This window comes from Garra rufa, chromosome 19 (genome assembly GCF_049309525.1).
Source record: "Garra rufa chromosome 19, GarRuf1.0, whole genome shotgun sequence".
Taxonomy (NCBI): domain Eukaryota; kingdom Metazoa; phylum Chordata; class Actinopteri; order Cypriniformes; family Cyprinidae; genus Garra; species Garra rufa.
Window position 1 is genome coordinate 5440394 of NC_133379.1, and position 13929 is coordinate 5454322.

Genomic DNA, 13929 nt, shown 5'->3' on the forward strand with positions numbered 1-13929 from the left:
TATATTATGAAAAAATCAAGTGGGAAGCCAGAGCTTGAGGCAGCGCATGGCATTTGGTAGGCTGGTTTGGGCCTTTGCCCTTTGGCTAAAGATGCAGGACATGCAAAGATGAGAGACGCCCAGTCCATGATGGACAAACTCTTATCTAACCAAGACCAGCTGGCTGAGATTGTCTCCATGGAGAGACAGACACATTTGGACTGTAGTGATAGTTGTCCCGCTTGTCTCATAATGGTTTGTTACACATGAGAGATAAGTCAGTGATGCATTAGACATGCGTCTAGACTCTAGACATTCAGAGGGTGACACTGACGTGCGATCAGTAAGCCAATCTGCCTGATTGAAGGAGATGAAATACAAACAATTTACAATATCTCAAAAGAGTGTGTTGATCTGATGGATCCATGGAACAAATAATGACCTTGTTAAATAAAAATAAACAATTGATCTGAAACAATATGGTCCAGTATTTTAAATTATACTTTATTTAATATAAAACAAACAATAAACAAATAAATTAAATATTTCTAAAATAACTCTCTTGAGGGGAAATTTATAATAACATCGTTTGATTGTTACAATAAGGAATACACAAATGGAATGTCATGTGGTTTATAATTCTTGGTTTTTCGTACACAATTCCAGAGGTGTCAAGGACTGCTAAAGCGTTTGTTTCTTATTTAGAGGTCAAACATCACTGTAGCTGCCTGAAATAAAGACTGAGCTCTGGTGATAAATTGAATTGAACAGTTTTGCTCACATTGGGGAAATCAACTCGCACACTCATTCAGAGTATGCGCACCAATTGTTCCAGAATGTGCCCAAAGGGATCTTTAGGAGCGTCCCTGGCTGAGAATGCAAAGTACAGGGTAAATTAACTTGAAAAAAGCCATTGGCCTCTTATCAGCTTGTGGGATGAGGCTTTGCATTCCCTGAAGGACATTGCTGAGTTTGTTTAGAAAGGCCAGCATTAGCATTTGTATATTAAAAGATAGTGCAGGATAAAGATGGGCAGCTGGAGCCATTAGCATAATAAGGGGCTTTCTCATTTGCACACAGGCCTTAGACAGCCCCCCAATCACCCTAGCCAGCAGTCACACACATTACAGCTGCATGAGACCATTGTCCACTAGGCCTATGCCTGGACCCCGCAAACAAACTGGGGTGGTTTAAAGATTACAGCCAAACAATGGAGGATCCACCATTTGAAATCAATCAATATCAAGGCATTTCACATTCAGTCGAGTCCTTTTCTTCTGTACAGTACTGACAATGGAAGCGTTGCTGGTCCCGCAACGTCTCAGTTTGAATGGGATGAATGGTCGGGGAGAAGACCATGACAAACCATGCTTACCAAACGGCGAGGCATGAAATGAACAGAACAACAGGAAGTTGAGTGCTCAGAGGTTTAGCCTTGACAGTGTACAATGGTACGAGCAGCGAACAATGGCTATTGTACATGTGTCTATGAATGATTCAGGGATAGCTTCAGAACAGATTTACATAATTTCTTCACCTAAGTAACACCTTCACTTTATATCATTTAGAATAATTTATAAAATGTAATTGTCTTCTGTAAATGATATGTACATAAAATATTTTAAGATATTCACAGGAAATCAAAAATCAGGCACTTTGCTGCCACTACAGCAATTTTTAACATGCAAGATCCTGAGATTTAAGACAGTTCTTTAAATAAAAAAAATGTAGAATAATTTTATATAGAGAGATATTTATATTTATCAATGCTATCTGCTTTTTATATCAAAATAAATGTTCTCTTTTTTAAAAAAAAATCTGGTTTATATGCTGCTCCCATTCAATAAGCAGCACCCATTTAATAAAAAAGCTCATGACCAGACTCAGTCCTGTTTCTCCGTGAAAACTACCAATCACCAAGTTTCATAGTGCCAAGCATCATTATAATGTTCTTAGGCAGAGCAACAAAGGCGAAAATCCTTGTACTGCTTTTCATACAAGTGTTTCCATAGCAACATCTGATGTCCACAAGCTTGTGCCCTCGGCCAAAAAGGACTATCGCATTGTCGTCTTCAGGTCCATCCGAGAGCACACGTCGTGGTAGCCAATGAGGCATGGGTCGGTTGACATAGCATCATGGGTAAATACTGAATCATTGTCTGAAGAGCAAGAGCTGGAGGTGTCCTCACAAGATGGGGAATACTGTTCGAAAGGGGTGGATAGGTCCAGGTACTGAAAATGTAAAAAGACAAATGGTTTAGAGGTTTGGGTATAAAACAGCTCTGTAGGACTCAAAACCGTTGCAGAAATAGGTGTTTACCTCATCTGAAATGGACACCAGCACCCTATCAAGCTCTTCCACAAGCTGTTTGAATGTTGGTCTTTGTGTTGGTACTGCATGCCAGCACTCTCTCATCTTCATGTAGCTATAAAAGCAATTTGAGCATAAGTATATATCCTTGAAGATTGACATTAAATTAATTTTTGGGTGAACAGATGGATTCTTACAGTTCGTGGGTGCAGTTGGAAGGTTTGTCCATTCGATGACCTTCCTTTAGCAGCTTAAAAAGCTCCTCTACAGGAATCCCAGGGTATGGTGATCCTCCCAAAGTGAAAATCTCCCACATCAAAACTCCGAAAGACCAACTGAGGAAGCAAAAGACCAAAAATGTAAGCGGTAATCAGTTGAGCCGTACTAAAGTCAATGACATTTTTAGTCATTAGGACATATATTTTAGTCATCAGGATTAAACTCTACAAGTGCATTGTGGTTAATCTGAACGGGCCGACATTTCAGCCGGGGGGGATCCCTGCTCAGCTGATTCTTTGGCATAGCTGCAATGATTAGCCAGACTTACACATCGCTCTGGTGTGTGTAGACTCTGTCAAACAAGGCTTCTGGTGCCATCCATTTCACTGGCAGACGTCCCTGAAATTGAACACAACAGGTCTGTGAGTGGAACAGTTAGCTGCCACACAGGCCGAGCCAAAGCATTTCCTTTTGATCCACAAAAATATGACTGCCCACTCCTTAGCTAATCCCCGCCCCCCTTTCTCTAATTATCTTCTATTAGGTTGTCTGCCAATCAGCATGGACACATTACACATCTGTCTTTAAAAGCATTAAGGCATTAAACAGGCACAAACAGAGTTATACAGTCCTGCTTACAAATGGAATGTCTTCAAAAGAGCAAAAAAGAAAGTCTTGAATAGAATTGTTACTTACATTAGTGGTTTTTTTGTAGTAATCAATCTGATGCACGCCTCTTGCCAAACCAAAATCTGCAATTTTCATCACATTGTCCTCTGTCACAAGAACATTCCTCGCTGCTAAATCTCTGTGAATGCACTGTTGAGAAAAAAAAGTTTCTATTTAGTTGAAATGACCCAAACAATGTTTTGGCATCTCTTTTCCGCTTCTGGTAAGTAGATAAACATGTTTGCAGTGAGGTTAAAGTTTTGTTCCCGCAAACCAGATGAAACCTCAACAGAAATGACAAACTACTTTCTATATGAGGGCTGCTGTGTAAATCAACATATAGCGAGCAACATTTGCAAAAGTTTAAACGTCTTTAAATAGACTTGGACTTCAGAGAAAAACAACACAGAGCTGGTTTCTGATGTAAATGCATGTTATTAAGTTTATTTTGGTTTTCATTTTAAATAGTAGTGGTATTTGAGGATTGAAAAAGAGGACGAAAATGGCCCCTGGTTTGTGGCCCTTAATGGAGGGGTTTCAGACGACTGCATTCTTAGCAGGCCACAAAAAGCTAGTAATACGATCCAGTGCACAGGCGGATCCGAGCGCCTGCTTGCTAACAGATTTATGGCAGTGCTAAAAAGGACAAAGCCCACAGAGACAGGATGGACACAGCGGTAAACATGACACACCACCACTCCACTAAGGAATGCTTGGCATCACGTGTCAGACAAAGGGATGTGTTGATAAGATGTGGGGGGGCTGGTTTCAAACCAAAGCTAATTGAGCCCTGTGAGCAACTTACTCTTTTGGAGGCCAGGTACTCCATGCCTCTTGCGACTTGGTAGGCACAGGAAACTAGGTCTTTAAAGGTGAGCTGCTCTTCAGGGACTTTGGTCACATCAAAGGTGTAGTCCATGCCAGGAGGTCGACGTGCTCTGAGATATTCCCGTAGGCTACCCTTGGATGCGTATTCAACCAGGACATACAGCGGACCTGAACCACAAATATAAATCAATGAAGTGAAGTCAAATGTCCAGATAAAGTTTGTACAACCATGAGACGCCACTGTGTTTGACTTACCATCCTGTGTGCAAACACCAAGAAGATTTATGATGTTCTTGTGCTTGTCCATCACCTTCATCAGCTCCATCTCAGAGATAAGGTCTGCCAGGTCTTTGTCAGTTGCATCGTCTGAAAAATTACCAAAACAAATTCTTAGTCTGCAATATAAAAAAGCTCAACACTTTAATACAATGCATGGAAGTACAAACATACCTTTGAGCATTTTAACAGCTACAGTTGTCACTTGTTCTTGATTGTCTTTATTTATCCCATAAGCCTCTGCTCTCACCACTTGACCAAAGCAGCCCTCTCCAAGTGGTTTACCTAAAGTCAAACTGGCACAAAAGAATTCAAATAAATATTTAGTTCACCATCATATAAAAGGAAACCTTTTACAGCTATGGTTGCTGGTACTGCTTACTTCTCTCTTGGAAACTCCCAGTCAGGGTCGTAAGGCAGCTCAAACTCCATAACTCCAGCCAGCATTGGGGAACAACTGGAGGAAAGACGAGCCACCCTCATCAGTGACGCACTTGATTTTCCAGAAGAATTGGACTCCACTGAATACTGTGATAGGGTCCAAAACATACAGGATTAAAATCCAGAATGCTCTGTTGAATACTATGTTCTTAGTGAATTATCATGAGGTTTGTTCAGAAGTGTCATCTTACCTGTCTGCGTAGAGGAAATTTGGAGAGTTTCTGCACTGGGAGAGTATCAAAAGGCTCCCGACTGGGATGAACCTGCATACGGCAGAGGACCACTATAACAATGGCCATCACCAGTGCCAGGAAACCAGAGGCATAGATAATGATGTCAGTGTACTTGGCCTCCATAAGGTCCATCTCCTTGGCCACATCCTCCTCTGTGGAAACGACAAGATTTCATTACTTGTACCTCTGAGTCTCAAGCAATATTTATGATTTCTGTCATCAATGTGTCTATACAAACCTACCTGATAAGACTGTAAGCCAGGCAGACTGATGAGAGAAACCAATAGAGTTTCCTGCCAAGCAGGTGTACTCTCCTGCATCCTCCATTGTGATATTGGTAAGATACAAGACTTCAACTTCAGACATGTTCAAGCTTCCTGTCTAAAAAGTTGGAAGAAACAATCAACATTTTAATGCTTGTTCACTCCACACTGATCTGTTTTACTTTAGAAATATAATGGATGACTTGCTAAATACCTTCACAATCTTAACATAAGGAATGCCGTCAGGCCCATAACGGCTGCCATTCATCTCAATGTGCTTTAGCCACTGGATGTGAGGCTGGGCATCACTGTAGACTTTACACAGGAACTGAGCATCTCCACCCACTACAGCTGTAATGTTCTTGGGTAAACCAGCTTGAAGGATAGGTCTGTGTGGGGAGCGTTCTGAAAGAAAAAATTGGAAGGTTTAGTACTATATTTGAAAGATATGTAACAGTTCTATCAGAACAGATCTCAAATCCAACTTCTCGACATCCAACAAAACAATGCTGCCTATGAAAGTTGACATTCGAAGAAAGTTAAAGCACAGGGACAGACAACGGGCACTTCCATAGCTGATCAACACTCACTAATTAGTTTCATTAAGGGATTTTTTAGAGACAAACCCATGTGTTGGGTGGCTTTGAAGTCGATGGGCTCTTTATTCCCTGTTCTTTCTCCCTGTCTACTAGGACACAGCAGTTGACCCCACGCCGGACTCTTAACAAACAGGTCTGTCACAGGTCAGGTAGAAAATTAGTCTGGACGCCTCAACCCACAGTGCTTCCAGGCACGTACCATACAGACCGATGCCAGCCCCCACCCCACATTCTCCTGCTGTGATGATATTTATTGCCCTCTTCGAGTGTGGAACTTAAATATCTGTATAGACATGTACAGCCTCGAGTGAACCCTGGTGCCTGTGGTGTAGCAGTGTGCCCCGTGGCTCTCTCTGAGGTGCATTTGGTGCCTGTCTCGCTATGTGACGCCACTGAGCTGCTGGTACAGGATCTCACTGATTTGATGCTTATTGCCTCTGACATTTGCTAAGCATGGCAGGCCTGCGATGGCTCCTCGTGGAGCCAAGCGGCTGTCTAGAGCAGGCAAGCAGAAGCCCTCTTACCCAACACGTCCAAGAGGTAGGTGTGAGCGATGGACCCATATTTGTTCTCCACCACACAACTGTAGTTCCCACGGTCTGAGGGAACCACACTCTCCATGACCAGGCTCCAGTGCTGATGTCGTAGCTATGAAAACAAAATAGTAACATGTAAGCATGATACTTTGTATGTTCCTAAGTATCCAACAGACAAAAATAACAATCACCCACCTTAATGCCTCCGATTCGGTGCTCTCCTCTGAATTCTCTGCCATTCTTTAGCCAGCGAATGGTGGGAAGTGGGCTCCCAGTGGCAGGGCAGCGAAATTTGACAGTGTTTCCAGCTGGGACTGCATAGAGCTTCTTATCCATCCTCTGAGTGTGAGTCCAGTATGGTGCTAAAACATAGAAACCAATAGTACATTTCAAGCTATCGCTCTAAAACTGAAATGCAACTGAATTTGTGGTTACAATGTACACTAACCTCTGGAGATGTAGACCTGGTCATTTTCAGTCTCAGGACCAGCATCATCAAGACCATTGTCCTCATCGTCATCTCCCGATCCTACAGCATCTGCAAAGAAGCAGTAAGTGTTCAGGTTATTAGTTATTAGTTATTAATAAAGACTACAAATCTGCTTAAAGATCACCATGGGGCAGAACCTACCTGTCACTGTGATGGTGAAATTGCGTAGAGCTTCTTTGGTGCCACGCAGCATACACACATACACTCCTGAATCTTCATAGGTGACATCAGCAATCTCCATGACTGCTGCCCTTATCTGGATACGAGCATTGTGTTGCACCCGTACACCACCCTTGAACCACTGGACAGTTCCAGGACGGTTCGTATCACAACGGAGTTTTAGTACATCCCCAAGCTCCAGGAGTAGTTGCTCTGACGTTTCCTCAGTCGGCTCCTCAGAAACTTCTAGGACAAAACATGTCAAATAAAGTTACTAATGGCAACATTATCACACAAAACTAAAGTTTACTGCTTAGATGTGACCTTTCAACTGTAATGGTCAGTTTTGTCCTCCTAAGTACTCATAAACTGGTTTTCATGGCAATATAACGCCAATGGCTAACATGTCAGAGAATGATGAAAGATCTGCCCTTATGATTAGAAGGTTAGGTGGTAATGAATAGTATGGCTTACCTGATAAGACTTCCACCCAGGCAGAGCGAGAAGTCTGACCAACTGAGTTTTCTGCCTTGCATACGTACTCCCCAGCATCTTCTGAGGTGACATTGGTTAAAGGAAGAATGTTGACTTTGGAGAGGTTCTCAAGAAGAGGCTGCGGGGGAAACAAATGTAACATTACTCCCTCTTTCCTGAAGACAGAAAATATGCATAATAGAGGATCTTTAAATCACTTTCTCACCGTAAGCGCTGTAAGAAGTGGTGATCCATCAGGCCCTAGGCGATTGCTGTCCTTCTTGAACCACTGGAGACGTGTTGAGGCCGGCTGGTGGAGTTTACACACCAGCTTCACATGTCCTCCAACCAACACAGTAGCATTCTCAGGAAATCCAGGAATAAGAATTGGTCGAGAAACTCGAATATCTGGCAGAACGAACAAAAGTACGGTTTGAATAACTACTACTGTAATTAGTCTGTAGTATAAACCACGTTTAATAAACACATCTAATTAACATAGCTTCTCACTAATTACTAACTACAGCCTTTCTCACAGAGATCACCACTGTTTTGAAGCAAATCAGGCAAACAAAGCCACAAACAAAAGAGAGAACAGAAACAAAGTTCCCAGCTGAGAATGACCTAACTTTGACTTCACAGCAGTGTTCCGTGTGGCCCGGAGGTTTATGTGATTTTGAGCATTTGAGTGAAGAACGCCCCCTAACCAAGCAATGTCACCTCCAGCACTGAAGCATAACATTCTTCCACCAATACACTAATGAACTTCACTGAATAAAACTAGGGCCTGGCCGGTATCTGACCCTGAAGAGGGTGTGAATGGTCAGCACGAAAATAAAGGACAAGCTAAACAAAACACACAAACACAAGCGTGCGCTAAAAATAGGCTGAATGGCTCAACTTTACATGATAATTTGTATCTTAAGGACACTTTTGTAGGAACATATATCACTATTTGAGTTTTTATGCCCATGCAATACATATTTTTAGGTTTAACGGAATCTTGTGATTTGCAATCCGGAAGTGTTATACATGCAGAAAAGCACCATTCAGTTTTAAAACTTTTACATTTCTGTGTCTTTTTAAAAAGTATATGCTAAAATATTAATTATAACCTCTAGAATCCACAAATGACTATAGTGCTATTTCTAAACTGAAAATAAGGCATTATACTACTTAGCTGTAGATAAATCAAATTATTACACTGAAATGTACATATTTGTACTTCCCCCTAAACAAGTTCATTTCTGCCCTTCTTGTTTTGTTAGCTCTGCATTTCTCACTTATCTGGGTGGCTCTGCCCATTAAAGTCTTACAGTTGTCAAATGACTTTAATTTCTCCTGGCAGGAACTTAGTGGGGCATTGTTGGGCTGCACCACAGGGTTTTCCAACCTTTATCACCTTCCTTGCACTGTATGTAGCTCACAAGTGTTTGGAGAAAGATGCTTTTAACGAACACTTTGCCCCACTCTTCACAAAGGTCTGCATCTGTTCCCTTCATTCTCAGAGTGGTGCACTCAGGCTAAGCATATGAACAGCCCAAAACAAAATGCCATATAAAGCTTATGGCTAATACTGTAATTTAAAACAATCCTCTGATTTGTATGCACAAGGCTTTATCACACAAAAAAACTCTGGAAGCCAGCTCTGTGAAAGTCTTAATAATAATCAGATACCTTCCTGGCAGGTACATAATCTAGACAACCAGTGTTTGTACAATTAAATGGGAGACCCATCTTTCCCACCCCTCCTAGCATCCCACAATCCCCTGTTACTGGCACTGGGCCAGACAGATTTACACTTCCGAGCCTCGGGGCTTTGGCAGGATCAGGTAGCACTGTTTATGGCTCAAGGAAATACTGGGATTGTTTTACTCTCTAAACGATTACATCCTCTCCAACTTCCCCTGGATTTAAATTCTTCACAATCAGCTCAGCTCTATTTATCATATATTGAATATGCATCACATAATCAAACCATTCATTACAGAAGGTCAGATTATAGATGCATTATGGGTTAGGATTTGAAAGTTTTCAATTGTATATTTCAGAAAATCCATACCTTTTGCCCGGACTTCCCCGGATGTTATGCTTCTTGAAAACACCAGTTCCGTTAAGCAGATGGTAATGAAAACCTTAAAGATGCTCAACATCTTGCTGAGGTAATGTTTGTAAGTGTGGGAGACAGCTGGTCAGCTTCAAATGCTGACTCCAGGCATTGGCAATCTTGGTGTAGTCACAAACCTGAGAGAAAAACAGAGCTAATTTACAATTCACAGAAGCTATTGTGCAAGGTGAACCTTTAAAATGACATAAATGCATAATGCATTGCACATCCCAGCCCTGCCCACAAAACCACATTTGAAAATGAATGTCCTATTGTACACCTACATCATTGTTGGACATTGTCTACGTCCCTCGTGGACATGAATAACCCTCAGGTACGAATGCACAGCAGTTAAGGACAGTTGTTTATGAATGGGACCTGTACAACGTGCATTTAATGGGTCGTTTCTATATAAACACATGAATTGGATCCGGAACATCCACAATTGCAACAACTAGGCTAATTGTCCAAACATACAGCAGAGATATTAATTACTATTAAAGTACTTTTAAACATGTACAATATTTTAGACACAGTTTGAGGTTGCAACTTATTTACTTACTCCAAATGTGTTTCTGAAACACATCATTTTGCTCAACATGAGAGATAAATAAGACCAAACGTCAAGCTCTCCGGGTACTAGGAGACACATGTGTTGTGAAAACATACGAGAATTTCACACTGAAGTGAGAGTTTAGTTAAGCTAAATAAATCCATTTACAAGTGTGAAACCACTTGGTATAGTTAATGAAAGTCATTCTAAACGCAAACCGAAACAAAAATATATACATAATTGCGAATGCAAACTAAATTAGATTAGCTAGACTAGATTAATCAATAAGAATTTGTTTTCCACGGATAAAATTATACATTAGCGTTTTCATATTGAATTCGTCAAATGCGCAGAAATAAAGCGCAAGAGAAGTTACTAAACAGTACTGAGTTTACAATCTAATCACTGCTAACCTTTTTAGAAATAGTTCATTTTCAATTACATTTATATGAAGCAACTGAAAATTTAATAAACATCTCAATAAATAATATTCATACAACTAATCTGACTCGTTTTACCATATGCAAATAAACATTTTACCTATTTTCGTGTGCCCTTTGCCCTGTCCGTATAGGTTCGATAAGGTTCCAGCAGTTCTTAGTGCCCTCGGATCTTGGTGGCCCTTGAGACACTCATGTGTCCTTTTCCCCTCAACGTTTCAGAGTTATTTATCCTTGGAAATCCACTGAGCAACTTTTGGAAAAGTCTGAGTTACGCTGGTAAATCCATCAAAAATAAAACCAACAGGCTGATTGTACTAATCTTCAGATTCAAAGTCCAGTGCTGCTTTCCTTTGATGAGCTTCTCCGCGTCTCGCGCTGTGCTCGTGAGCGCTCCCGAGTCCAAAAACCGCTATATATATCCGCAGAAATGAACAAGACGGAGGATTAAGACCGTGTCTCCTTTTCCTCTCAAAATGTGAAAAAAAAAAACTCCTGTCTTAGACTGTGTTAAGGAGAGCATCCAATACCAAACACATTGTAGCGTCCGTCTGTCTTTTTTTCACATGAATAGTGTAATTTGCGCGTAATGACAGTGGAGTAGGGTTCAGCTCCCTCTCTCTCTCGCTTGGGTTCCTGTAGAATGATTTGCTCCACACAGCTTAGGTGAGTTTAAAACTGAAGAGCCGAAGAGTCTCTCTATCAGGCAACTCACTGCTTATACTCTGGGGCAGAGCAAGCGTCTCACTGGCAGTGGGAGACAACAGCACTCTGAGGGGAAGGTTCACAACAATGGACTAAAACCAGAGGGAGAGAGGGGGAAGGGGGGTGTTAAATCCCCCACCCACAAAAACAAATCCCAAGAGGCAGACTCCAGCAATATAGACTATTTATTTTATATTAGATAGATAGATAGATAGATAGATAGATAGATAGATAGATAGATAGATAGATAGATAGATAGATAGATAGATAGATAGATAGATAGATAGATAATCCTCATTGGTTGCATACACTAAAAATGTATTGCTAAAAGCTTTATACGTTAAAATATATAGGCTATATGTAATACCAACATTCAAAAATTAATCAAGAGTGATTTAATGACACTTTTTCAAAATCATTCTCTGGACAGCTACATAACCTAGACTTTTTTTTTACTTTAAGCCCTGCAAAAATATTATTATATTATATAAATGTTTTTTTAATTGTTTAAATGTATTTAAGAAACACACCACTGACCCATGTATGTGAAAAATAAACAATTAATAATCCCACACCTAGTAAATAGACTGACTAAATAACTCTAAATAACACCTAGATTTATTGCATTGTAAATAAGCAGGAAAAACAAATTAGCCAATTGCTTTGAAAAGTTCTCGAGCTTTGTATTCAACAACTGTAAATGACACCTTTCCTTAATTACATCATTGTGCTATCTTTCCCGCTAATCCTTTTAGACGTGACGTCACAATACACGAGTAATTGATTTATTAGTCGGTGATGCCAGAAAGGTCTTTTGGCGATTTCGCGCGTTCGTTTTAGAGAAGGAGGATACGTTTATTCAAAATAACACATTATAAAAGAAAGCAATCACTTTTGTTTCCTAACGCCATCTCCTTATAGCGCATATAGCCTATAGTCTGTTATACAACTGGTTAATGTGAAAACTTTAAAATAATTGATCATGGCCAAGTTTCCGCGACTGTGCAGGTGTTATAACGAACTAAAGCAGAGGCGGAGAGTGAGGCTTAAAGTGCTTACGTGACGGATCTGAGGGAAACACTTTGTTTGAAATGATCCCGTTTCTCTCATTCATCAGCGGTCTGTGGCATAACAAGCCCGCGGTCAAGTCCAGAGGAGAAGCTCTCTCTCAGAGTCTGACACCTTTCATTTTACACACATCAAGTGCACATTCATTTCAAGCGTATAGACATCTGACTGATAATAATGATCAAACGCGTTATGCTGATCACAAGCTACACATCACTCATGAAATAAATAATAATAATAAACACATTTCACCTAAAACACTCTGAAATCCCGTCCAACTAACAAAGTATAATCAGGGGAGTCGGTAAGATGAGACATTTTTTACTTATGTGGTCCTAAATATTATCTAAAGTAATTTCAGGATATTTCCTAGCATTTTAAATTATGTAAATGTATATATGACAAAGTGTTCTTAAATACGGCTTCTTATAAAACAGTGTTCCCATGGTTCAGTTTGCTCCAGGATAGGGGTAAGCTGACCCAAGTCAGCCATCTGGGTGTAAACTAAAATCCACTGAAATTTTAAAGATAATTTACCTTAAAACTAATTTAATAATCAAATTTCCTTTTACAAAGTCATAGTTCTTATAAAAGCTAACTTAAACAACATAAATCCAACCAAATGAAGTTTAAATTTCAGTCTTTAATTGTTTGCAGTTCTGAAACAATACAATATGTTGAACACCAAAGTTGTAACCTTCTCAAAAACAGACTGAACAGAGAGTTTGTAGCGTAAAATTAAATAAAAGCTGAAGTAGAATGGAGGAACAAATGTCACAAGGGCCAGTAGAGGCTATAGGTGGAAAGATATATCTGATTATAATGTGGTGAAAAGCATCTTCTGCACTGTAAAAAGTTTTCACCAGTTTCAACTTAAAAACTTAAGTTTAGCAATTTGCCTTAAAAATTTAAGTTAAATCAACTTAAGTAATTTCAACTCACAAGTTAAATCAACTCATTTTATTTCATTTGAGTTAAAATGACTTGTGGTTTTAAGCTGATTTAACTTAAAATTTTAAGGCAGCTGCTGAACTTAAGTTTTTAAGTTGAATCTGGTGAAAATATTTTACAGTGTGGTTCTTATCATAGAAGAATTTGGTGCACTTGTAAACTGTCCCTATCAAATAATAAACTACAAATCATATGTATATATATATATATATTGACATTTTACTTTATTATTTTAATACTGTAAGGTTGCTTTAAATATATATATATATATATATATATATATATATATATATATATATATTTATACTTCAGAGATTTAACTTAACTTCAGTTCCTTACAGTGGAGTAAGTAAAAATGTTGGCTTTACCCCACAGCATTTGACTGATTTTGCCAAATAGCTGCCATGTTGGGAAAAAAAAGCTAGCTTAGCAATTCAGGCTAATATTTAGCTAAATGTTTTGCATAGTTTTATATGTTGCTAAATCATCTATATGCATCATAAATATTTTTAGACTTGGATTAGCTATTATATCTGTTATGCTAAAATTCAATGGTGACAAGCCAAAAACAGTTTTTAAAGTAAATGGATGCCTTTGACTCCTCCTATGTGTTTGACCTTTTCACAGT

General features: G+C 39.6%; 1 protein-coding gene across 1 annotated transcript; it reads right to left on the reverse strand.

Annotated features, from left to right (window-relative positions):
- Window positions 1-462: 462 nt before the first annotated feature.
- Window positions 463-11323, reverse strand: fgfr4 (fibroblast growth factor receptor 4). Its single transcript, XM_073825145.1, has 20 exons — window positions 10678-11323; window positions 9540-9721; window positions 7704-7885; window positions 7478-7616; window positions 6986-7249; window positions 6803-6892; window positions 6550-6716; window positions 6343-6466; window positions 5434-5624; window positions 5199-5337; window positions 4915-5108; window positions 4665-4810; window positions 4457-4578; window positions 4262-4372; window positions 3984-4174; window positions 3206-3328; window positions 2838-2908; window positions 2488-2625; window positions 2300-2405; window positions 463-2211 (listed from the first exon to the last, which is right to left on the reverse strand). The coding sequence occupies exons 2-20, from the start codon at window positions 9628-9630 to the stop codon at window positions 2035-2037; spliced, it is 2766 nt and encodes a 921-aa protein (XP_073681246.1). The 5' UTR covers window positions 9631-9721; window positions 10678-11323; the 3' UTR covers window positions 463-2034.
- Window positions 11324-13929: the final 2606 nt, after the last annotated feature.

What these genes read in the sequence shown, in the direction of transcription:
- fgfr4 (XM_073825145.1), bottom strand. Translation starts at nt 9,630, where the DNA reads ATGTTGAGCATCTTTAAGGTTTTCATTACCATCTGCTTAACGGAACTG. An exon ending in CGGGGAAGTCCGGGCAAAAG is followed by an intron (nt 7,886 to 9,539) that starts GTATGGATTTTC and finishes TCGTTCTGCCAG; the next exon opens with ATATTCGAGTTTCTCGACCA. An exon ending in CTGGCTTACAGTCTTATCAG is followed by an intron (nt 5,109 to 5,198) that starts GTAGGTTTGTAT and finishes TCGTTTCCACAG; the next exon opens with AGGAGGATGTGGCCAAGGAG.